The following is a 27,074-nucleotide window of genomic DNA, read 5'->3' as shown; positions in this document are numbered from 1 at the left end:
TTTTCATAGTTAAGTATAAAGCCAGTTTCCAAGTGGTAAATCCCTTGTGCGAGGTGATGCTCAGCTCCAGCCCATTTCCAGACCTAGAATCCAAACCCAAATCCCACCCTGCTGCCTTTGTGTCATGCACATGCATTGTGCTCTTTCTGAGCCACTCACTAGCAGAATTAAGACAAAATGTGTAGAAATACGATCTTTTGGACTTTCTCATTTCATAATGCATAGCATAATGCATGCTTTTATGGCACAGTGATTCCAAATATCTAGAACTTTTTTTGTGTGTTTTATCTGGGTAAAGTCTGTTGTTGTTTATTTGCTTTTTTTCTGCTTTGTTAAACTCAAATCCAGTTTAACTCTGATCTTGTAAGCCAAAGAAATACGTAAGAGTTTCATATTTCTATTGATCTCTGTGAGAGTCTTTACTGCCTGTTATGGGGACCACCCGTAACAGCAGTAAAAGTGTGGTCTGCTTAACCCCTGCTCAGATATTGCTGTGGGAAAGCTGCCCTACCTGCAGTTTCTTTCTCTCCATCACTGTCTCTTTTCAAGCAGTCTGCAACCTTTTAAACCCTGCTGGAGTTTTAACACCATTTGAAAGTTCAGAGTAGAAAAGGGTTCTTCATCTTTTCAACGTGTTCTTCCTGCTTTCCAGATAAAAACCATCTTGAGTGGGTTCATTATTAGGGGCTATCTGGGAAAATGGACACTTCTAATCAAAACAGTCACCTTGGTTCTGGTGGTGTCTTCAGGCCTCAGCCTTGGGAAAGAAGGCCCATTAGTCCATGTGGCCTGTTGCTGTGGAAACTTCTTCAGCAGCCTTTTCTCTAAGTACAGCAAGAATGAAGGAAAGAGAAGAGAGGTGAGGTTGGCTCATAAATTTCTAATTTCCCTGTCTGCAGGGTCGGGGTTTCAAACAACTCATGCCTTGTATGTAAACATTTTCTTTGTAGGTACTTTCAGCTGCAGCTGCTGCAGGAGTTTCTGTTGCTTTTGGGGCTCCAATTGGAGGTGTGCTTTTTAGTCTGGAAGAGGTGAGACCTGGCAGTTCACTTGGTTCAATAAATATAATTTAATGTGATACCTTTCTCCAAGATTACTCATTATTTTTCAAATACGTATATGCTTATTTTTTCTTCTATAACAAAAACAATCTATGGTTTCCAGTAATGAGAAATAACCAGATATTTTAGCATAATCTGAGTAGCAGAAGGGCACTGGCTTCCTGGAAACAAATTAGATGATTCAGTATGGTAATATATCCCTCCGCTGAGGTTTCTCCAGCCTTCAGTTTGCTAATTCGTGGACCAAGCTGTCAAGCATTTCTTATACTCTCAAGACAGCAACTCTGGATTCAAATTTATCAATTTTAAAGCAGTAGCTACTCCTTCTCTGAAATCTGAAAATGCCTTTTCTGATATACCTCTGTGAGCATGTTCTGGCTGTGGTAAGGTCTAGTGCTTGCAGTAAAGTCAAATGAAACAGATGGTGGTGGTAAAGGAAGCACCCTCTGTCACACTCAGTGAAATGTTTATGGTCTTTCCTTGGTTTTAGGTCAGCTACTACTTTCCTCTGAAAACCCTCTGGAGGTCATTTTTTGCTGCTCTGGTGGCTGCCTTCACACTGAGGTCCATCAATCCTTTTGGAAACAGCCGACTAGTCCTGTTCTACGTGGAGTACCACACGCCCTGGTACATGGCCGAGCTCTTCCCCTTCATCCTGCTCGGCGTCTTTGGGGGCCTCTGGGGGACCCTCTTTATCCGATGCAACATCGCCTGGTGCAGGAGGCGAAAAACCACCAGGCTTGGGAAATACCCAGTGCTGGAGGTCATTGTGATAACAGCTATCACTGCCATCATCGCCTACCCCAACCCCTACACCCGCAGGAGCACCAGCGAGCTCATCTCCGAGCTCTTCAATGACTGTGGTGCCCTGGAGTCCTCGCAGCTCTGCGACTACATCAACGACCCAAACATGACCCGGCCAGTGGATGACATTCCCGACAGACCTGCTGGCCCTGGAGTCTACTCTGCCATGTGGCAGCTCGCCTTGGCTTTGGTGTTCAAAATCGTCATCACGATATTCACTTTTGGCATGAAGGTAAATCGGGGTAAATTGGGACGGGAGCTGTCGTGAGCACGGGGCTCAGAGGGGCTGCCATGGGCAGCTCTGCTCTGGCTCTGACCTGCCCCAGTCACGGCACTGCCCCAGCACTGAGGTGCTGCTGGCTCACCTGCCTGCCAGCACCTTGCCCTGTGGGCCCCTGTGGCAGCACAGGGATGGGCCCTGCTTTTCCACCTTCTAGGCATCTGCGGTTTTGTTAAGCGAAAAATAAATCTGTATGGGAATTTAAACCTGCTGTTGCCAGTAAGCAATTTTGAGATGATTCCCACTGCATCTGTTTTTCAGCTCTCTCTCATGGATATGGGCTATTTACACTGTTGTTTGTCTTGTTGCATTAATGTCTTAATGTGCCTCAAGGTAGCTATGCTCAAGGAAGTAATAATTTTAAATTTACTATTTTACACATTTAGAGCATCACACAAATATAAAAGTGGCTGAAAAAGTCTATTTTTGAATCTTTTTAAACACTGTAGCTTGTTAAGAAAAAGAGGAATGAATGAGAAGACCAACTGATGTGTCATTTGAATATTCTGGATTTGTAGCATTTTCCTTCAACAGCTCCTTCTCCCCATAAATGAGTGATGAAAGGTACAAGAACAATTTATCCAAGTTTTCAATATAAAACAAGCTGTTTGTGGTGAGCTCTATATATCTGATTAACAGAGCACATAAAAAACAGGTTCTGTCTGTCTGCAGCTCCCATTATGAGAGCATTTATTTCTGGATCTGATGGCTGCAGACAGTGAGAAGTTTTTCTTAGTTATACACTGTATTTTATACCATGCTCAAAACTAAGGTATATCAACTTTCTCTTAAATACTACACTTGAATGGAGGTTCTATTTTTAGCCTTTCACTCTAGAAACTGATTTATGGCTGACAGCCCATTGTTATGCTTGTTCATTAAAAACTTTGGTTCTATATTTGAAATGGGATTCTTTATTTATCCTATATATTTAAAATTTCTTAGAAGAAACTGGCACTTTCTACCAGTCTGTAAAAGAACAGACCCACTAAATCTAGAAGAGTCAATCCAACTTCATGAGCAAAGTTAGCACAGTATGGTGGGAGCTGTTAGCATCTGCTGTTACCAGCCCTACATGGCTGGTAACCTTTAGGCTGTGCTGATGAGGTGATTAGTTAAGTTCTCTAGGAAGCTCAAGGTATATTTTCAGACTTTAAAAGATATAATAGGCTTTCCTCTCTGAAAACAACAAAAGCCCCATGCAATCCCTTGTCACAGATCTGAATTGTCTTCTCCAGCAGGAAATATATCTCCCACTTGCTGGTACACTTGACATCTAAGAGGAAATGCACTTAGCCAAGGCAAAGTAAATCTTCATTCTCTTTTATTCCCCTCCCTTCCCATTTAAATACTCTTTTTCTTAGTGAATTGTGGCTTGTTTGTATAGCAGACAACAAAGTAACGATTCACAAAGCTTCCTGGAAAATATATTGTAAACTAAGATGGAGAATTAGTTGCCTCTGAGCAGTCAGTCCCCTTTCTCTGAGTTTCTATTCTTCATATGACATTTAATTTAAAATCTGGTCTGATTTAGCCTGAAAAAGTAGTAATAAAATCATAAAGTGCTCCATCTGATAGAGGGTGAAATCAAGATGTTATTTTCTGTTAAGCTTATTCTCAAGCCTATGACAGAAACAGCAGCTCCTGACTTCCTGCTGAGAAAGCAATAAAGGCAAAGCCAGTAACATCTTGACTTCAAAAGCAACCTATTATTCAGAAACAGCATATATCTCCCTAATTCAGTGGGGTGCAGCAGATAGGATTAAAAATTTCTTCAAAAAATGCACTAACATTTTTAAGCTATTAATACACATGTAGCCACATGAACTCAGTGACTGCAGAAAACTGTGTCAGAGCATGGGGATCAGCCCTGTGGGCTGCCATGAGGCTATGGAAACTTGGTTCTCTTACTGTTAATTAAAGTTGTTTGATACTGATCATTTTTGTCAAGATGCTTATGTGTCTATATTTTATTCCAGATCCCTTCAGGCCTTTTTATTCCTAGCATGGCTGTTGGAGCCATGGCTGGCAGGATGGTTGGGATTGGAGTGGAGCAGCTGGCATATCACCATCATGACTGGATCATCTTCAGGAACTGGTGCAGACCTGGGGCAGACTGTGTCACACCAGGACTCTATGCTATGGTGGGAGCAGCAGCTTGCTTGGGTATGGTCTCTGCTGGTTATTGGTTCATGTGTGACCAACACTGATGTTTGGGGACATGCTTCAGAGGGCCCTGTGTTTGTGTTAGCTGCTGTGTTGGCATTTCTGGGTGCAACAGAGGTTGAAATAAAGATGTGATGGGCTGAAGAATGGGGAGCTTCCTCTACTTCCTTGTTCTTCCAGTGATCTACCAGATAGCCAGCAACAGAAAGGCTTGCAGTCATCAATGTCTACTCCCTGTAATCTGCCAAAAAGCAGAGTAAAGGAAAGAAAAAATTGAAGTTAGGCTGCAGGTTTCCAAGCAGGAGTACTTTTGCTTGCATTTTTTCCATTTGATGTAATGAAATTCACTGTAACTGGACTAAAGTACTTACTTGTTTAGACTGTGCTCTCAGTGCAGGAAGAAAACATCCCTTTTTTGTTAAATTTTAAACTACACAGAGGCAAAAATTCTGGGTCTTTGGCTGTGTCTCATGCTATGGTCAACTGAGCTGTATTTTGGTTTTTTATTTTGATCATAGGCCAATATTGGATTACACTCAATCAATAGGATTTATTGGATATTACAGCAATGATCTGTTAACTCTTAAAGCAAGATCATTGAATAATACCTCACATATCAAATTTCTAGCCATAGATGCAACAAGAACGTTACAAGCATCTGAGCATGTTTTTACCTGATCATATTTTTCCCCTTGTGTGCTTGCATATTCTATCTCCTTTTGTTGCTGTTATTGATGCCATCATCAGCAGATGAAAAAATAGTGGAGAGGCATAACACATGATTAATGTGATTGGGTAGGTTTGAAATGAAAGATGTACTCAAGGAAGAGCTGGAGAAGTTTCAGATTTGGATGCTCATATTGGAAAAGCAGGATCATTTGTGTGATCAATATAGAGGAAGGAAAGGTGGGGTTTGCCTGAAATTTTAATGTCTGTAATGTAGATTACACCTGAGTTTAGCTGTCTTTATACCCCTCGCAGTCAAAACAGAAGAATAAGGTATGGGAAAGTTCAATTCTTATCTGGCAGCACACATCTAAAACCAGGCAAATGAACAGCTGAATTTGGCCTCAAAAGAGCCTGATTTCATCTAGAGGTTATAAAGATATAAGAGATTATAAAGATATAATCTGGATCATCCCTGTGGATGTAAACACCCACAGCAGTGTCGACACATCAAAAAAACCCGGGATGAATCTTACTGTCCAAACAAGTAAAACACTTTCTCTCTTTGATAAATGATCTTAATGCTCATTAAATAAATAGTGCACAAAAATTTGGCTCTGATGTTGCAGTTGATCTGCTAGTCAGCAAAGAATTATAGAAACATAGAATATGCTGAGTTGGAAGGGACCCATCAGGAACATCAAGCTCAAATCCTGTCCATGCACAGAACACCCCAAAAAATCACACCATGGCCCTGAGAAATTGTCCAAATACCTCTTGAACTCTCTCAGGCTTGGTGCTTTGACCATTCCCTAGGGAGCCTGTTCCAGTGCACAACCACCCTCTAGGTGAAAAGCCTTTTCTTGATATCCAGCCTAAACCTCTCTGACTCTGCTTCATGCCATTTCCTCAAGTCCTGTCACTGGTCACCAGAGTGAAGAGATCAGTGTCTGCCCCTCTGCTTCCCCTTGTGGGAATGTTGTAGACCAGAATGAGGTCTCCCCTCAGTCCCCTCCTGGTTGAACAGACTAAGTGACCTCAGCCACTCCACAAAAGGCTTCCCCTTCTGACACTTCATCATCCTTGTGGCCTTCCTTTGGATGGTTTCTGATAGCTTAATGTCTTTTTTTATATTGTGATGCCTAAAACTGCACACAGGACTCAAGGTGAGGTTGCAATTGCTTCCTCTTTTAAAAGGTCCAAATTAAGGTGCAGTGGGTTTTAGAAGTATGGTGAGACATACAGTAGAATGGTCACAGCTTGTACTTAAGCTGTTCTGTACCAAAACCTATCTTCCCTAAAGTAAGAGATACGGAGTAAGTATGAAATTATCCTTAGTCTGGTATTTGCTCTCAGCTTTTCACAGTCAGAAGTTTAAGGCATTCCTCAGATGAAATTTGTATCTGGATCATAGTGTCAAGCAATCAACAATCTAATATTTCTGTATGCTGCTAGATAAAAAGCATCTTTTAATGATCTGTTTCTGATTTTTCTCATCTAAAATGGGGCTGTATTTTGAGACCTAAAAATAGCAGATTTATTACATTTCCCTTTTGAATAGAGGCAAAGAAATGTTACCTAATAATTCAGAGATACATACACACTTGTCCTCAGTTATGTGATTATTTTTATCCTTTAATGTAAACTGAAGGAGCCAGGAGCTTGCTTATGAAATTAATATGGAAAGACTAGATTGAAAAATACAGCTACAACCCTGCCTGTGGCTGCATGCCTGGATGGCCTCAAACCAAATTGTACTCAGTTCAAACTGTATTACTGTAGTGATATCCAAAGCTGTAACATAGCTCTCTCTTGCAGTGGCCCTAAGCTGTTCTAGGCTAGGAGGATTTTGTAACCATGTTGTGCCCAAAGATAATGCTCAGCTTTCTCCTCAGTATGACAGTAATAGATAGGCTGGTGTAAAGGCTGCCTCTTCACGTTCCGACCTGCCTCAGCTGTGGCACTTAACTGACTCTTGGAGTCATTTTAGGGGGCTAATGGCAGGGTTCAATTTTACTTTCTCAAGTATCCATTAAAGCTGATTTTTTTTTTTTTTTGCATCCTTTCTGGTTTTAAAGCTCTGTCTTTTAGCATTCATTATTTGCTTTTCAATGCTAGCAACTTCGGCATGAGCAAGTTCACTCAACCTTTTTGATGAAAATTGCAGTAAATGAAAAATACCTTTCTTCAGAGAAACAAGCCTAAGAGTATAAGGGCAAAGTACACAGCATAAATAATTACATGCATTTTTGAGTGTAAGGCCCAAAAATATAAATTAGTTGCTTAGTATGTATACCAGCACTGGGAGAAACCTGAGTCTTTTCCTTGTTGGCAGGTGGTGTTACTCGAATGACGGTCTCTCTGGTGGTGATTATGTTTGAGCTAACTGGAGGCCTGGAGTACATTGTACCTCTTATGGCTGCAGCTGTCACAAGCAAGTGGGTGGCAGATGCCTTTGGAAAAGAAGGGATCTATGAAGCTCACATTCATCTGAATGGCTATCCCTTCCTGGATGTGAAGGATGAGTTCACCCACCGAACCCTGGCGACTGACGTGATGAGACCAAGGCGCGGCGAGGCTCCTCTCTCTGTGCTGACACAGGACAGCATGACAGTGGAGGATGTGGAGACACTTATCAAAGAGACTGACTACAATGGCTTTCCAGTGGTGGTTTCAAAGGACTCAGAGAGACTTATTGGATTTGCACAGAGACGAGAGCTGATCCTTGCAATAAGTAAGTAGAGTATCAATGTCCAGAAGTTTGATTTTGAATGGAGTTTTTACAAGATGGGAGGTTAGTAGCGTTAGTTGTCTTGAAGAATGGATAATCAAGAACCAAATCTAACTTTTTCTTCAAATCTGACTTCTGCTGGTTAGTAGGACCTGGAAGCTTTTCTATTGCATAATACCTGATTTTGTGGGCTTGACCCTTGTGGGCTTAATTTTGCTGTCACTCAAAAGAGTAAAATAAAATTATTCTAGAGACAGCAGTCAGAAAATCAACTCATATGGCCAGAATTTTTGTCAGAACCGGACCAAAAGCCAGTGCAGGGCTCAGTTTCTTTCCCTCTCCATGGACTTCCAGAGGCAGCTGGGGCAGTCATGAACTTTGGTCACCCAGTGATGAAATAGCCTGTACTCCTTTCTGTTGCTTTGTCTCAGTTTTTCCTCACATGCAGGCTTTTAGTGCTCCAGGTGGAAAGTTTTCAGTGCACAATGTTTTTTTTGGTAAAGATAGGTGAATTTTGTCTGGCATCCAGTGGCTATCTGGCTGGTTGCCTGAGAGTCTGAATCCAGGTCATTAAAGGTTTTGACTGTCACTTCCTTTCCTGGTTGATTTGATGATTAAGTGGGGATTGAAGAGCAAGTATATTGGATGAATGCAAGTGTTCCCACCTCTTCTGGACCCAGGGCATCCAGAACTGCAGAGGTCTGCAAGGCTGGTCCACCATCTGCTCCCAGTTGTGGCAGCCCTGTGGTGTTGAGGGCCAGCTGGGCAGGCAGGCAAGATGCCACCTGGGCATGGTTGCCTTGTACTTTGCAGGGGAGAGGAATGTCTGCTATATCCAAATCTCCTTGACTTGTAATTAGTATTCTCTGCATGGTCTTGCTTCATCCCTGCTGCTCAGGCACCTTTAAAAAGCTGTTGTCTCTGATGGAAATTCACATATTTTTCAGACAAGAAAATTAATAAATGGAAAATTTGGGTTATTTTTAAAGGTCCCTTTCCAGCTCACTTCCCACAAAGCTAAAACAAATATTGAAATAACAGTGGTCTTTAAAGCACTTTTTAGATGTATTTAGCCTACCCTGGGTCTGTCTTTTATACTGCCTTTGCCATGTCATGGCTTTAACACTTGGTGCCTTCCTAAGTTAATAGTCTTTTGCACCTCCTTTTCAGGAAGGTATGTCAGTGGGAAAATTGCAGGGACTGAAGATGCAGAGCCCTCACTTTAAAATCAGAAAGATCAGACACTGCTTGAAGTGAGTCAAAGAACTTTGAGGAGCTGAGTCTTTTGATTCAGGTTATAAATGGCAGTGTGTCTGAATGGTCTTGCCAGAAGATGTGAGAAAGTGTCCAGCTATGAACTGACAACAAAGAGATCAGATAAAATTAATCTCAGTAAACATTTAGATCAAAATGCTTTCCTGTTCAAAAATTGTTTGGCATCTGCATTTTTCAGAGGAAAAGGTACAGTCTCCTGACCAGTTCTAATTAAGAGCATCTTTCATAAGAAATGAGACAGATTTAAAATCAAATTGGTATATACATAGATAAATTTTTCTAAAATCATCAGCCACCAGTGACCTTCAGTAACCCTTTTCCCCTTGGGGCCGAGTGTGAGTGCTGTCATTCTGTGCTGACACTATGATAAATGGTTAATCTTTCCAGTATGGTTTGTGTCCTTGTGACTTAAAATCTGGATTTGGTTTCTAAAGACACAGTATATGGTTCCATTACAGGTCAGGGTAAACCATGCTAGCAACCTGTTGATTACTAATACTCTTTGAAGCTGCTTTGTCTGAATTTCAGAACTTGTTACTGCTGATCATTACCACGAGGGTAACTAATGTGTTCTGAAACTCCACCTCAGCTTGCTTCATGGTTGTGATCATGGAGCCACGCACCGAGTGTCCTTAAGCCATAAAATTCCTTACCAAGAGAGAAATATCACACATGGTGAAGGATCTCTTGTTCACCTGTTCATGTTCACCTGCTCAGCCTGACAGAGGTACTGGAGTTATATCTCAGAACAGCTTAAGCCCCATCTGTGCAGAACTTCAGCCAGGGAATGAGGTCTTAAGGAAAACAGTCAGGCCCACTCCAGTATCTCTTCTTTCACCAGTATCTCTTTTTTCATGGCATTGTGCCCTGCAGAATGCCTCCTCAGTTTGAACTAGCTCTGGTACCTCTGTATTAAAACACTTTGCACTTTTATAGAGACATGGTTTCAACCAAGAATTTCAGCTTCTTTCTCAGGCCCAGTTAGTTGTGCATAGTAGTATGGTGGTCCAGAGATTGCTCTGTTGAAGTACTCCAATTCCTTCACATATCTGCCTTCTTGGATGAAGGCAATAGCTGCTGAGTCTTGCATCAAATACCCGTTCCCACAAAGCTATCTGCCTCATGATTTACCCCCACATAATTTCATACTGAGTCGAGCATGCTCTATAAATGCATCAAATACCTGTAAAGTGAATGGCAATGCCATTTCCAATTGCTCAGCAGCAGCTTCAGGAGGATTGTGTCCTTCCATTGATCCTTGTTGAGTAGGTAGGCAGGTGAGGTGGCAGAGTCACCCTCTGGGAAGAGGTGTCTACATTTTAGATGACACCTACTTTACAGACTTACAGAGTGGAGTTTTTGACACTGTAAAGCTTTTCTTAATTTGGCCAGCTCCAGAGGCACCATGCAAAAGGCAGAGCCTTGGACAAAAGCCAGGTGGCCTGTATAATATGCTTTTCCCAGTGTGGAGTTGAGAGATCAACATAGTTGATATAGGCTGTGAAATGTGAACCCCTGAATATGAGAGGCTGGTTCACATTTGGGAGAATTAATTCACTCTCTAGCTATGACAAGAGCCTTCTGCATAGATTGCTTTTTAAAACCAGACATTGTCATCCATTTGCTTTGCTCTTTCTGTTAATCTGTGTCTGTTTTTCTTACCCACTGACTGCAAAAATTATCTGCTCTTCTGTTTTACCTTTACTCCCACTTTCTCATCCAGTGAGACTGCACACAAAATCCACTATTTTTCTGATGCTGCTGAATTTACTCTGTAGTACTACATCATTCAAATTTCTCTAGAGAGGTTTTTGACATGGAAGAGTGAAATCATGGCTTTGGCTAATCACTGTTGTTCAGGGTCACTGCTGCTTTGGGAATAGCAATGTGGTAACCAAAATGCTAGGCCCTGCTAGGTGCAGTTTTGGGAAGGAAATACCTAGCTGTCAAAGGTTTTTATCAAAGGGTGGGAGTTACCTTTGGTTTGATTAATGTTACCTCTTAGCACAGATCATATATCAAAGAACTATGCAGGCATCTTCACACTTGAAATTGGATGTATGAATAGAAACAAGCTGATACAAAACTAACATAATTCCTGTAAATTGCAATAGGGCTTGTAATGTGTGGGGTGAGAAGGTTGAGAATCGTATACTGTAGTGATATTAGGTTTGAGCCAGCACTGCTCCAGTTCCAGAAATATTACAAGACAACGATCATTAAATGTAAAAAAAAAATTGCAGCTGAAACATGTTGGAAACCATCACTGTCTACAGATTACAAGTCACAGCAGCAGGTTTCTCACTCTGATTGATGGCAGAGAGTTCCAAGAATACTTACATGTGCTTGGAGTATGAGTTGCTACACCTCTCAAGAGCAGAAACAACCTATGTTAATTGAAAGTAATAATTTAACTATTTCCAAGAATTTATTTTTTAAAAAAAAAGTTAAACCCTCAGAGCCAAACACATGATATGCTTATTCTGGGGAGACAAATGTTGACTGTCATAATTTGGAAATCTGTGTTTTATAATGTTTATACCCTGTAGTGATGGGTAGAGATTAGGTAAACACTAGAAAGAAAATGAAGTACTCCAATGTTAAGTCTTGGGGCATGCTTTAGGTAAAAGGCTAAAACTGATCATACAAACTCCAGATGTAGTGTGATGTTCACTTTGTAGTTTGATCAAAGTATTAATGATAGCTTTTGAACTTCTGAAAGTGGTCATATATGTGTTGTTTACCCCTATATTTTTCCTCTCTTTACTATTTTCCTTTAAGTAGGAAGCTAATTTCTTTTTCCTTTTTAAAATCTAGATACACAAACAATTTAAGGCATTAAGTGTAAACCCACAAAATTTACCCTGCCTGCCAGCAAGGTGTTCTGATCTAGAACAACACCCACACCACCTCTGGTTCCCTGGAATGTGAATTTGTCTTTCCCCAGCTTTGTGTTCAGAAATCCATTCTCTGTGTCCACATTTTCCCAACTCCACTGAAAAGTTTTGCTCCAAACCAGCTGGGATCTTACACAGCTGTTGACTCCACTCCTTCAGGCATGTAATAAAGTTTCTGTTGTGATTCTCACAATGGAGGAAATTACATACAGTGATTTGAATTGGCCAGAAATTGGATTAGTGAAGTTTATGAATGCAATGAGCTGCATATTTATTCAGAAAAGCATTTTCCCAACCAAGGAAAAGTATGGGCCTATAAAAATATCACATTTGCTTTGAGGGAGCAGTGTCTTAAGGAAATTTAAGATTACTCAGTAACCCAAGTTTCTGGGATTCCAATACGTTAAAGACACAATCAAACCTTGCTTTCCAAAGGAGGAATTATTTTTTTATTATCAAGCTTAATTCACTATCTACCCCAATTTTTGTGTTGTACAGAGAATGCAAGACAGCGTCAGGATGGGGTGGTGAGCAACTCCATCGTGTACTTCACTGAAGACCCCCCAGAACTGCCACCCAACAGTCCCCACCCACTGAAACTGCGGCGTATTCTCAACCTGAGCCCTTTCACTGTCACTGACCACACACCAATGGAAACTGTGGTAGATATCTTCCGAAAACTTGGGCTCCGGCAGTGTCTGGTGACTCGCAGTGGGTGAGTAGTTGACACTCAAATTAGTATTTTAATTTTGTCTTATTTTGTGAATGGATGAATAAGGGAACCTCGCCCATGTCTGTCCAGGGCAGCAAAAGAAGTCAGACTGTGAACCAAAATGGTGCTTGCAAGGTGTTACATTTCATTCTGTTCTCCTAAATTCTTAGTGTATTCTCATAGGGTAAAAATACATACTCATAAGGTAAAAATATGTACTCATAAGGTAAAAATAAATACAAAATAAACTGTTCTGACTTCTACTATCATTCAGTTTTCAGCAGAGGCAGATCTGGGAAGCAGTATTGTTTGCAAATAATATGCCTGTTTAGAGACATCCAGCTAGATTAGATGATTGTGAAAATTGTGATAAAGGTGTCACTGGAGGAAAATTTATCTGTTCAGCTTTTGTTATTGGATAATGGAAAAGTGTATAAACCAAAGGCCCTCAAATAACAGCTAAAGGAGTTGGGCAAACATGAAATTATGGGAATAAAAAGCTGCACCATAGACATAGACTAGACATAACATCCCATAGTTCCAATGGAATTTGAGATCTTTGGGCATCATGGCTTGTCCCAGGATCTAGTGGTAGCAGGATAGCCAAACCACAGCCATCACTTCCAAACATGGAAGACTAAAACTTTTTCTTCTGTTAAAAAGTCTTTTTGTTATTCAAAAATATGGCATATCAGTTGTCACTGTCAATGAAGTATCCTCAGCATTAAGAAAATAAGAACCATTATTGGGACATAGATAAAGGTTCTGATTTTAGGTGCCTGGGTTCAGAAATTAAATCTGGAGTTTTAGAACTTACATGAAATGAAAGGTGGAAAAACTATTAGCAGTGGCATAGTTTCAATATTCAGTGCCTAATGGTCTTCAAGGACTGGAAGTAAAAGCCCTTGAATACTGAGGGTTATGAAATTTTTGACTCTTGGGACCAGACATCCCATAGGCCTCATCTTTCTTGACAGATGCAATTCATTTAGGTTCACATAAATGAGAAATTATCATTTAAATTTGAAGGAATTATGCTGTCAGGCAGTAAGAGTTTCAGAAACCCTGTGCTTTAGCTTACTTTGTGTATTACCAAGCACGGATACCTTGGGTTTGACTGCTGGTCCTCTGCAGCCTGAGGCTAAGGAACCTTATTATTTTGTTGTATGAAATATTAGTTGTAGCTCCTCACTCAGTCACGTTCCAAACAAAAAGAGGTAACAAGCCAAAGCGTTTCACTTAATTGTCGTGGCTGGGGAAGGAGAAATACATGAGGTGAGAATACTTTTATAAAAAGATAATTGGGAAATAGATGAGATGGACAGTATTGTATGGAAACACTCACAAAATGTCCCTGCAACTGAACAGGGAAAAAACCTGGATGATTTACGAGATGATTGTTGACCTTTCGCTTCCTTTTCTCCTGTAGGAGGCTGCTGGGTATCATAACTAAAAAGGATGTATTAAGACATATGGCTCAAATGGCAAACCAGGACCCTGAATCTATCATGTTTAACTAGACTGGTAAAGAAGAAGAAGAAAGTAACCCCAAAGGAATCCCTTCTAGATTAACACGAAGGCTGTGTTTGGTGTTTCAACTTGCTTAAAGAGAAAAAGGTAATGTATATGAAGAATGGCCTGATAATGCCTCTGACAGAGGGAGTGGATGCAGGACAGCACGAATTCAATGAGGAAGGCAGTTTAGAAGCTCTGAGCAGCTGCAGACATCAAGCTGTGTTTCCTTAATGAGATTCCCCACAGCTCAGTTGGAGTGCTGGTGGGTGTAAGTGATGCGGTGCTTAGAGACAAAGAGCCACGAGCACCAGTGGGGGGCATCGAGGTCACAGTAACTCATGAGGCAGGTGTGAAGAGTAGCAGACACTGTTTATGTACAAGCTGCTAAGAGATACAAAGGTCTGTGTTCCAAGCCAAGAGAGTGCAAAGGAGTAATGTCAGTTGCTTTTGTTACTGGAATCATGGCTATTTGTTTGCTACCAAGTTATTCCATTTCCATGATGGAAAAAAATTTGCGTATTTTTAAATGAAATATTTTGTCATCTTTATTTTATTTTGTAAATGTTTAATGAGTCAAGACTGGAGATAAGTCTTAAGAAAATAGTAAGGTTACATCTCAAATCACTTTAAAATGAAGTGTCCCTTGCTCCCTGCTTTAGTCTTTTGAATTTTATACTGCTTAGCATTTCTGTCAACCAGCTTCCCCTTATTAATGTTGAAATGGGATTTATTTGTAAAAAATTATTATCTCTCTATGCAATTTTGCATACAAGTACTGTAAAATTTAGTATTTTGTGTTTTGCTGTGGTAACTGAATAAAACATAGATGCCCATAAAATAGTTTTCAAAAGCACTAAACAGGCAGTGGTATCTGTCCCTCATCAGTGTTAGTGACAAGAGATTGAATCCCTCGCCTGTCTTCCCTTGTGTACATCGCAATTTTTCACAAATGAATGACATTCTGCATTGATTCTTGGTTCTCCACTTAGGTCCTTTTTGTCATTGCTCTTTCTTGGCATTTGTCTGCACTTGCCAAGAGATTGCTGAAATTAATTTAACAGTCATAGACACTTATCCTGTAAGAGATCTACTTTTAATGCACTTGTCAGTCATAGGACTGTGGAATTCCTCTCCACGGCACTGTGGCTGGATAAGATCAGAGGGACTGAGAATGCAAATGATCATAGGAAAGCTTTAAGTATTTATCTGTTTGCACCAAGAACACAAGATTTAACAGACCCTGGTAGAGATCTGTAAGTCACTCAGGTAAAAATGTTAAATTTTCCTAAACCCTTGTTCCAATCCTATGTGAGATAAAGAGGGTCAGCACTTTAGTCAATACTGCTATCAGTAACAGAATACCAAATTACTCTGTAACACGTAATTCATACTGCCCAGTGTTTGCTTTGTAGATGTAAATTTAAAGATTGCAGAAAGGTTGTTCCCTGAATCCCCTTCAGACCTCCTGGTCCCTTCATTTAGGCACCTAAGACCTCTGGTATTTTTGCTCAAATTCACCCATATAACTGGTGGTGTTTGAATGATCCTCATGGATAGAGATGACCTTTGATGTCAGAACAGCCTGTTGCTTACTCCAGCCCAAACCCAGACTGTTGATCTCACATGTAGGCAGTGTGCATGATTATTGTGTTCCTGAACTGAGACAACTACTTAGGTGCACCCTGAGTTAGATGCTGAAGTTCTGTGTCACAAATTCCTCCTCTTATCTCCAGTGACCCTGCTTCCTTCTGGCCTGTGTCCCACTGCATTCACACAGAGTATGGCCTGAACTGCTGAAGTAAGAGAAACGGAAGTAAAGGGATAATTTTAATCTGTTAAGTACTCCACTTAACAATGGTGTTTGCAACAGACTGACATAAATATATGTAGCTCTGGCCAAAGCCCATAAGTGTTTTGGTGTATACTTTTTGTTAACTGAACAGATGCAGTACAATGTATTATTAAAGGGATATTGTTAAAACTATGTAAAATATAGGACTGAACAACCCCTTTCTTCTGCAAATAGGAAATACAACATAATATGGTTATTTCTTACATTTTTCTGGGAAGCTGTCAGCAGCCAAACTCATAAGAAACCAGCCAAGTCAACAATAACGCTCATAAACACTAGATTCCCTCATTTGAACAGAGATGCCATCATAAAATCTGTTCATTCCCATAACTAAATCCAAGTGGGGCTTTATACAATTGTCAGTTTCTACCCATAACTTCTAGAATCTAAGGGATGTAGACTAGGCTAAAAAGGCTGACTTTTGAGAGCAATTTCATTCTTGGATTAAAACTCTATGACCATGTTCTACTTTCCATGTTTGCAAACAGGAAACAATATAGTGTATCAACACTGAAAAACATTATCATTTTCTGACAAAAAGACATGGACTTGCCTAACTGAGGTTAATCTGGCTATGAATACAAATTCACAGATGTATTGACTTGGCTTATCAGGTTAAACTTGTGTGGTTAATTCCTTTAATACCCAGAGGCCTGATTTACTGAAACCAAGGCACCCCTGTGATAGCTTGCTGCCTTGCCTTATTAGAGTACTTAGAAGGAGCCCTCAGGCTTAAAAACAAGATCCAAAAAACCCCCAACATGCTTTGTAGCAAACACCAGCAGAAGGAATTGAGATTTATGCAGTTACTGTGAATGCAGTTTGACCCTGGATTATTGCCCAAGTAAAAGGCAGGTAGATGGGTGTAGAGCTCTCTTCTATCAAGCACATTCCTTTCTAGATGGAAAGCTTTAAATACCTAAGGGGTCAAGGGAAAAACCTTTGGACATGTAACCATGTAGTGCTGCTCCTTTTTCCAGTGTCTGTTCAAAAGATGTTAAACCCTTCAGAGCAGGGGCTGCTATCTCATGCACACTCACGGTTTGGTGCTATCATCAAGGCTGAGGCTGATGCTAGAATGACATGGAGGGCTTTGAAACAGGACAGAATTTGCTAATTAGAAAACTTCCTCCATGCTACAGCCTTTTATTGCTCTTCACACTGGTGTCTGAAAGGGAACTCCCTTAATACAAATTTATAACATGCTTATCTCAAAAAATGCAGTTATGATGTAATGATTTAATTTATTTCCCATAACAAGCTCATTATCAGGCACTGTTTTCCATCTGTATTCCAAAATTTATCTCAGAAGGTACTGAATAGACTCCAAGAGGCATAGATCTCAGCCCTATTTATTTGAATTTGTAGAGCTCAAGATGGTCATGTAGTGTTATCAATCTGAGTTATATGAGTATTTTAATATATACTGCTGACTTTATGCAACCTCAGTTCAGTCCTTCAAGCAGCTGGCCTTCAAAAATGCCCAACTAAACTAAACAGGGGAATAAAAATCTTTGAATTATGGAGGTTCAGTATGTACCTTTGTTTTGCATGAACTGTGTTAAATTACATTCAGCTTCTGATGTGTACTTGAAGCAATCTGTACCAGGAAGTTTAATAATAAAGTACAGAAATGGATGACATTAGACAGACCCTTTGGCTGTCCCAGTGATACTAATTATTAATTCTTATGCTTTGAAGAAGCAGAAAAAAAATGTTTAAGGATTACAGAGGACTGATTCTGTGTTTGAATGACACTATATTTATGACTATAGTTTTGCTTTGGCTCTGTTTGTTGTTTTGGTTTTTTAATTGTAGAAAACAGTGTATATGTTGCACCTTATAAAAAAAACAATGTTTGGACTCTATTTTTTAAATAAAACTGGCTTACAGTACTGGAAACATTTCTTGGACATCTTATTAATTAGAAAAATATTTCACTTAATGTCTCTATGATTTTTATGTTTCCTTTTCTCACTTTTATGGATAACTTAGGCTTAAGTTCTAGAGACCTAGGAGATCCAATTCAAATATAGGTTAGGTAATATTAAGTAGGGAGTTAGTAAAAATTCACTCAGTGGACTTCAGAGAATCAGCCTTGACAGCTGGCTATTTTATTTTCAGAGAAAAGTGTTTTTTCTTCAGCATCAGAAATACCTTAGAAATCAAAAAAAGGAAGAAAAACAATGTATCTAACCAGGTTGCTCTGCCTACAATGATCATGAACCTTTAGATGTTGAGAAGACTCTATCATATATTTTTTGTATATATTTTTCTGTTGCAAAGTCCCTATGATATATTTTTTGTATACATTTTTCTGTTGCACTTTAATTCAGAGCTAAGATCAAAAACTGAAAATGACAAGTTCAATCATCCCTATTTAATTGGATGAAACATGCCCTAAATCTGTGTGAGAGGCTAAATTCTAGGCAGTAGCAAAGAACATGGTCTTGATCCTGATCAACATGCTTACGAAGGTGAACATGTCAGCAATATCCTAGTTCAAATTAAATGACACATTTCAGAAGCTGGTTTGGAGTCCCATGGCCTTCAGCTCATTTCATGGATTGCTGTGCCCTTAACAGAGCCCAAAACACACAGTAAAACCCCAGGAGTCATCAGGCATGCAGCAACTTTAATAAATAGTAGTAATTCCTGTAGTTTGTATTTGGTCATGGGGTTCTGAACTTTAGACCTACCTGTCATCACTTGTGATGGCACAGCTGGGAAATGGAATAGAAAATGTTCAGAGGCATTCAGCACTGCTGTGGTGCAGCTGTGCTCCACATATCCTGGCCTACCCTCCATTCATCCAAACCAAACAGTCTTTTACCATCTACATGTCTTCCTTCTCCTTTGGGGGAGGCTCTTCCTCCACATCTCTTTCCTACAACCTGTGTTACTCCCTCGTGCTGTTCTGCTCCAAATGTGATCTTGCTTCTAGCTTCTCGCTGCTGTGGTGGCCCACTAAGGTGGCACAATCTGAGAGACACCATATCCAAAATAAACAATTTGCATCTCCAGTGGAGGGTCTCCACTTGCTGCAGAAAGCATTTTGCATTGCTGCTTCCTGAAGGACACGGCAAACACAGTGTGGCTGGAGTGCTGCACAGAGTTTTTTGGTTGGTTTTTGGCTTGCTATCTCTTAGGATCTGATTACTGAGTTGTCTCTGCCCAAATTAAGGTGCAAACAATAGATGTCAGAGAGAGATAGAAAAGAGTGCAGGAAAGAGAGTGTATGAGAGAGACTAAGCAAAGATATCACCACCACATGGAATCTTGCAGTGTCCTGCTGGACCTTCTTCATCCTGGTCTGCTTGCTGGTGGGGGTTCCCATGGTCTTGTGGAGATAGCACTTTTATACAGCCCAAGTCCTGGGTATCCAAAAGGCGTGGGTGCTATTCCCACCCGGCATGGGATGGCACATGTGTAAGATACTTCCTTTCTCACAGTTTGCCTTGGTGGGAGCTTTTGTCCAGATAGTTACCTAGATCTGCCTCACCAGGCCTGGAACCTTCCTGTTGTTGCTGTCAGTGCTTTCCCCACAGTTTGCACAGCAGAATTTTGTCCAGTGTGTTAATTCCAAACTCACCTCTGGTTAGGTCTGCCTTCCTTTTTGACATCTGTGATTATTCTAAGGTCCTGTTGTAGTGGATTCCCTGGGAACTTTCTTGTTTCACAGTGTTTGAGACTATTCATTGTGCTTCTCCAAGTCCTCACTTTACCTTAACACAGTATCAGAAATATGAACTGAGAAAAATAGCTGCTGCATTTCACAGATCAATCTAGCATGTTCACCATCTCAACCAGTAAGCAGTGACTTTCCAGTGAAGTCAATCTGGAGCTGGGATGTGACTCTGAGAGCTGTATCCTGAAGCAGTTATGGGCTCTTAGGCAGAATGAGACAGGAACTGCTGACCTGTAGCTGCAGCATTTTGTTAACTCTCCATCCCTCCTTTACCTTATTGTATTCTGAGCATAATTAATATTCTCTGTTTGAGCACATTACAAACCCTGTTTTAGCACAGTTAATGATTTTAACCCTTGTTATCTTTCAGAATTATCTTGTGTATAGTCAGGATTAAAATAATCTGAGTGTTCCTATTGGCTTTTCCCAGCCACAGCAGGTAACTGGTCAGGAAGCCATAACCATATGAAACAGCCAGTTTGGGGAAAATCAGTATTTGGCAGTTCAGCTGTGTTTCATTTGAGAAATGATTGTGCAGCCTGAACAATCAGTGCACCACTCTCTGTGGGGATTTGCAAAGGCTGATGATTTGTTCCTGGCTTGATCAGCATTTAGAGCAATGTTTGTGGCCAACTGATGTTACACACCCTTCAGATTAACTGGTCTTTCTTAATCCACAAAGATTCTGTAAAGGGAACTGAAAAAAATGTGCAGATTGCTTAAAAAACTAGACAGCTGTATTATCTAGGAAGAGCTGCTTTATTGTCTCATTTATGTCCACGGAGGCATCCTACTTTCAGGACAACCATACCCTATTAAGGGTTCACTGGCTGGTCTCATTAGTAGGCAGAAGTAATACCTAAAATATAAAATAATATCTGTTTGTATTGACTGCAACCAATGCTATTGTTTTTCTCTCCCAATGTATTCTAAAACACAACTTTTTTTCCATGAAGTAATCTTGCTGTTTCTACAGTTGCTAGTGAGAGCCAGACTGTGGCCATGCACAATTTGATGTGAAGTGCTACAGGACTGGTGCATTAAACACTACTGGAGTGTTTCTCCTTTGATAAACGCAATAAAAAAGAGTAGCTGCCATAATTGTGCCATGCAAAAGGACCATTCCAAATAATTAAAGTCAGATGAACTGCAGTTCTCTGCTTCTAAAGATTCCCAAAAGGTAAGATTGAAAGGCTGTGAAGCCTTATAATTTATAAAATATATTCGTGTTTAGATAATTTCCAAAGTTGCAATTTGCCTAAAGACAGATTTTACTTACCTAACTCTCAGATTATGTGACCATTAGAATCCAAAATTTCTGAATGATCTACAGGGGGCAACCAGACCCTTCCCAAGCCTGGGAAGAGAGACACCTAAGCTCTGCTGTGGTTCACAGATGAGGGAGAGGAGACAAAGTCCACCAAAAGCTCCAAAATTACCCAGGTCAGCAGTGAAATTCAGGAAAAAAGCCATCACCAGCCCTTCCCTTTTTCACAGTAACCTCATGGTTAGAGACTCTTTGTTAGGTAAATGGCCATGCAATACAGGTCTTGTAGATGTTGATTTAAGTGCAGCTCACTAAGTTGCCATAGTGCAGCTCCTTCTTTGCTAACTGCTGCTCTGGTGGGCCTTGTGCCAAAGCAGAAGGAACATTGTTGTAAAAGGGACATTTGTAGACTTCTACTTAAAGATAACTCAGCTACCTACTCTGAATCACAATCAGATGCAGATTCTGTATCTAAATTGTTATAAGAACTTAGGCTTCTGCTTATACTCTCATATTTGGGATATTGTGATGTTCATCACATTTTTTAGGCCCTACTGTAGCCTGAGCACAGTATTTTGCATCATGTAATTGAAGTTAAAATCTAAAAACCACTTGTCACTGACCAGAATATTTAACCATCTTCTAAGTAGTCACTGCTTGAGATCAATTATCATTTAGATTATTGTAATAATTCTTGATTTTTAATATGTCTGACATTTAAGCACATGTTTAATAATAATATTTATTTATATCCAATATCCAATTAATGAATTCAAATAGTACAATAATTAGTGATAAAACAAAGGTGTAAATAGTCTGCCTGAAGATTTTCCACATCATAGATAATTAACATTGACTCTGAATTATGTTTTGGCCCTGTCTCAACTTTTAAGGAACACTACTATGAAGCTCTAGTCACAGGAACACAAAGAATAAATTATAAACTCTTCCGCACCTCTTCTTTCCAAGACTGTGGGAACATACATGAAACCATTCCTTTTCTCTCTGTCAGGCCAGGTGTAGGCAATAGAAATCCCTGCACATTTGATGGCTACAGCAACTCCTGGTTAGTAAATTTCTCCATGTCAGACTGCTTCTTTCCAGACAAACAGGCACCATTCCAAGAGTACCAGTTTTCCTTCTGTGTAAGGATAACCAGATAGAGCTAACAACACCTCCATCCTCTCCTCCTTTTCCCACTTTGCTGGTTTTCTCCTCATTCAGTCCCAACCATCCAGTCCCAACCCATTCTGTGTCTTTACTGCAGCATTTCTGTAATAACTGAAGAACCCCCAAACAAATCAACACATCTGTTCTTTCTGTTCACTTGGGACTTCTGCACAGAATGCAAATTTGCCAGCAGCAAAGTCAGTAGCTAAGCTACAGTCCAGCTACCAGCATTATTTCCACCAAATAAATATTCACTGCTCATGAATTGTAGAAGACAAACCACTGAGGGACTAGAACCAGCTTGATCATCTGATGGCCTGGTACATGCAGACCACAGTAACATATACTGCCTTATTTGCTCTTTTTCTGGCTCCATGTTAGAATTCTGCATTATTACTATTCAGGCTTCAACAATAGAGGATGGGAGGAGCTCCTTTTGCCAAGATCCCTTTTTTTCTCAGAATAATGCCCCATTCATGAGATTGTGAAGATTTTTGCCTCTCTTACTGAAGCTTTTTCATTGTTCATGAACATATATATTAGTCCAGGGATGAGAGCAGCCTTCTTAGCAGTGGTTACATTTGCTCACACTCAGAAACAAGTGAAGCAAGTGCTCCTCCCTACTTAGTGAGACTCGAGCAGCAGTTGGAGCAGCAGCACGGACACCTCCTCCCCAGCAGAGCTGGAGGCCACTGCCACCACCTCCTCCCACCTTCGTTGGCTCTAGGGCTCTAGGAACAGAGGGACAAGGGGCAGAGCTGTGATACTTGGCTGATGATACAGCCCCTGTTGGGACTGACTTTTAAAAGCTGGTCCTCAGAAGTTCTGGCTGGACTCTGCCTTCTCACTGCTCTCTCCTGCTAAGCTCGCAGTTATTCAGGGGAGGAGTTTTCAGTGAGTAACTGCATCACACCGCACAGCCACACCAGGAATTGCATTTAGCTTTTCTGCAGTTGCACAAAGTCTGCCTTTCTCAGATCAATGGAAAACCAAATCAGTGGCTGTGTCTACCATAAAAACACAAGAGGCTGGCAGTTTATCACAGCAGACAGCCATGGTCTATCCTCATATCTTTCCTGCACTGACAAGAGGGCCCCATGGTTTTCCTTACATTTAGATTTTCTATGAGCTTCAAAGAGAAGATATTATCGGTTATAACAGTGTTCAAGTACCGGAGGACGCTTGAGTGAGGCCAGCATCCTCATGTGTTAAGGAGACCTAGCAGTGCCACACAGGCACTCTGTGCTGCCTCTGAACCAGCTGCTGATATTTCGGGTACATCTACAACATACTGGGACAAGCACTCCCCAAGGGGTAATGCCTTTAGTCTGAAAGACACCAGATTTAGACTAGAAATTAGGAAGAAATTCTTTACTGTGAGGGTAGTGAGGCATTGGAATAGGTTTCTCTGAGAAGGTGGGGATGCCTCATCACTGGAAGTGTTCAAAGCCTGATTGAACAGGACTTTGAGCAATCTGGTCAAGTGGAAGGTGTCCCTCTGCCCATGATGTGTGGGGTGGAACTAGAGGATCTTTAAGGTCCCGTCCAACCCAAACCATTCTGTGATTCTATGACTCTGCTCCAGGCTCTAAATTTAGCTGCAGTATTTATTAATCAGCCTTAGGACAATGAGCAGGGATTGAACAGCTCCAGTGGGTTGGAGCAGCGGGGTCCCACTAGGTGGCAATCCAGTCCTGGGCACGGCTGTGGCAGCAGCGCCAGTGCCACCAGCCGTGCTGGGGCTGGCAGAGGCCACCGCCTGTCCTTGCTGTGCGCTCACTTCTCAGCCTTGCGGGAATCAAACCTCTACAATTGCTCGCTCTAAGTGTATAATTTTTGTCTCGTGAATTTTCATAGATATGACAATTAAAAGCTATTTTAAAAAATTGTATTTATTAATGTATTTGTTTATTTTAACTATATATATTCTGTCAGGAAAGGGAGAGGAAAGAAAGAAAGAAACCTTTTTCTTTGTTTGGAGCATTTGGCAGGGCTAAAGAACAACTGTCTGCTTTGGCTCCTTAAAGTACATATTACATCTGTAAAAACATAGCGGCAAAAGGAGGAAAAAATAATCTGCGATGCTTTCCTGGTGGTTTCTATGAGGCTTTCATGTAAACATTACATTTTCATCAATTATGCATTTAGGTCACAGGAAGAGTTAGTTGAAGGAATTCTTTCGCCATTTCAAAGCCACTGTCAGGAAGAAAGTATAGCCAAGCTGATGGAGCTAGAAGAAATATAGTTTTGTTCTTCTAACCCGGTATTTTTCTTCTTCAATTTCTTTACCATCATTCCTATTTGCATAAGTATGTCCTTCTGCATAGCAATATCTGTGTAGGGAATGCACAGAGGCTCTTTGAGGATGGATAGGTCTCATTTTGCAATGGCAATTCTAAACCATGTTATTGTTTATATTGTTTACATAAAACAACATTAGAGAATTGAGTAAAATGCCTTCCCTGTAAAACATTTGGTCAGATCTGGAAAACAGCATACACTCCTTGGTAGCATTGCCATATGTAACCTTTAGGCTTCTGTGCAATTTATAAACCCATGTTACACACTTTAATATCCTTTTAAGAGTATAATGAGAATTAAGTGCTGACGAACAGGTTTCACAGTAGCCACCACACAGAACAGGCAAAAAACTGATATTAGCTACCAAAAAAATGCCAGGGAAGACCTTGAGATCTTACCTCTTACCTATATTGGTAATCACAGAAGTCTCAGAGCACTTTCTTTTCTTCTTGTGAAAAATGCCTGAGAACTTGTGGAAATGCTTCTGTCACTTTGATGCATCTTACATGTGTTTAGAAATTTGAACAGGAAACAGAAAATCAAGGGTCAGAGCTTTTCACTCCTACACCTAAGGTGGCTGACCCCATCCTACAAACCCTGCCAAAATTAATATGTAAAGGCAGAAGGGAGAACAGAGAGGTTCTTCTACAGTTAGTAGGAGAAGAAAGCGCTGCATTCTCATGCCTTCTCCCAGCTCTGCTTACATATTTTATATATTCTTTATATATATATATATATATATATATATATTTACATTTTCTCAAATGTAAAACATATTACCAGCCTTGTGAAAAGGGACAAAATGGATGTCTCCCACCTTGGAAGTAAATGCCACAGCAGTTAGGGTAGATATTTTCCCTTGCATACTGTGGTCAGCACCATGCATTCCTGTGGCCCAGCTTCACCAGGAAAGGGCAAAGACTGCTTTTCCCTCTGTTCTTTTCTAACCTGAAGGTCAGGGTTCCAGACTGAGGAGGATCATACAGCCAGGTGATCCTTTTTTAGTGTATCACTTCTTCCTTGGGCCACGTACCTGAAAGTCACTAGGTCTGACATTCAGCAAGGCCAAAGCACTAGCTCATGCTGGGTGACAGAAGGCTGGCTTGGCTAAGACAGCCCAAGTTGTCCCACGTGCTGGAGGCTATGTCCATGAGCTTAGGGACTCATGGCAAAGCACAGCATGCTTGTTTAGAGATCTGTAGCTGGCTCTGAAACATAAGGCTCCTTAACAGGAGTCAACTTGGGCTAGCAACAACCCTCCCTCCTAGGATGTGTGGGGAAAAATTAGCAGAGTGAGTGTTGTGCCCACAGAGCTGGGATACCCTGGGACCAGGATTGGTGTCTTGACATAGCACATATTGCCCAGTACCTGCTTGTTTGGATCAGTATATTTGGCAGTTTTCTTCCTACTGACCCTGAGGGATCTGAGAGACATGATGGAGAATTTGTGAAATATCATTTGAAGTTGTTAGGGACCAAAGCTCCTTATTACAAAACAGGTACCTTTACAACCCTGGTCTGAGGTGTCTCTGCTGAGAGTGAAATACTGAGCATCTTTAATCCAGAGCATTTTTTATTAATCTGTGTTCATTTTGGAAGTGAAGAGCAAAGCACTACTTCAAAGGTTAAATTTAGCATATTTGTACTGCATATGCATAATCATTTCAGATATTTAAATTGATTCTCAAAATAGTCTCACCACTAAGAAGAAAACCTCCTAACTGCCTTAAAAGAAAAAAAAAGTTAAATTCTGCTATAATTAAGGTTAAACATGCAAAAGTTAGCAGTTTTCCTATGCTTATGAAATAAATCTGTCCTATGAAACAGGAAATTTGAAGGCAGGGCTCTTTCGTGCCTTCCTTCCTCTTGGAGGTGTCCTATTTTCCACAAACAGTTAAGTATGCATTTCACAGTATGAGTGTGACTTTAGCCTTGGAAAGGGCTGCCAAGGAAAGTGGTGGATGGACCACCCCTGGAAGTGTTTAAGAAATAACTGAGTGTGGCACTTAGTTCTATGGTTTAGCTGACAGGGTGGTGGTGTTCACTCAAACATTGGACACCATGATCTTGGAGGTCTTTTCCAATCTTAATGATTCTGGGACTCTGGAGAAACCTCTAAGAATTTTATCTAAAGCCTCTGGTTCTGCTGCTTCCTGGATTTCTTTAGTAAGTTGCTAGTCAATACTGACCAGTAAGAATAAAAAAAAACAAACCTAAAGTTTTATCTGATACCGTCTGCTAATCCTGGTATTCTCCAGAGAATGACCCCTAAACCACTGGACTGCTGACTAGCATTAGAAAGAAAAACTGGCATTTCCGAGAGTAAAAGTCTTAATTTCCTTTACTTTTCTTGCAAATACAATAAAGTGGATCATGCTGAAGGAAAGAAAATCTTTTTGTGACATTTTTGTGAGGAAAAAGCACTCCAAAATACTGCAGTCTCCCCCCATCCAAGAGCGTGGTTTTATTGCTTAGTCAAAAGCATAAGTCATTTCTACAGCCCTTCTTAACCCCTTGCAGGCACTTAGATCTTACCACTTCTTCCAAGGCTGTATCTTACTAAATTGTGGGAATGAAGTCTTGTCCTTTGTTAGAGTAAATACTAAGCCATCCATTTACTTTGTGGAGCCTAAGATTTACAGCCTGTTTATGAAAGATAAGAAAAATCAGGCTTTGAAATTCCCACTGA

General features: G+C 40.5%; 1 protein-coding gene across 1 annotated transcript in view; it reads left to right on the top strand.

The window, feature by feature from the left end:
- Positions 1–17,861, top strand: part of CLCN4 (Cl-/H+ antiporter 4) — a 42,559-nt gene extending 24,698 nt beyond the window's left edge. The window contains exons 6-12 of the mRNA XM_005516621.3: positions 653–859; positions 951–1,031; positions 1,552–2,097; positions 4,125–4,311; positions 7,313–7,711; positions 12,379–12,595; positions 14,022–17,861. Of these exons, the coding sequence (XP_005516678.1) occupies positions 653–859; positions 951–1,031; positions 1,552–2,097; positions 4,125–4,311; positions 7,313–7,711; positions 12,379–12,595; positions 14,022–14,112 (1,728 nt within the window). The 3' untranslated portion in view covers positions 14,113–17,861. The remainder of the gene's footprint in view (positions 1–652; positions 860–950; positions 1,032–1,551; positions 2,098–4,124; positions 4,312–7,312; positions 7,712–12,378; positions 12,596–14,021) is intronic.
- Positions 17,862–27,074: the final 9,213 nt, after the last annotated feature.

Source organism: Pseudopodoces humilis, chromosome 2 (genome assembly GCF_049639895.1).
Source record: "Pseudopodoces humilis isolate 2021_Gansu_Grassland_sample_001 chromosome 2, ASM4963989v1, whole genome shotgun sequence".
NCBI classification, from domain to species: domain Eukaryota; kingdom Metazoa; phylum Chordata; class Aves; order Passeriformes; family Paridae; genus Pseudopodoces; species Pseudopodoces humilis.
Note: the sequence above shows the minus strand (reverse complement) of the source record. Positions and strands in the feature narration are given on the sequence as shown.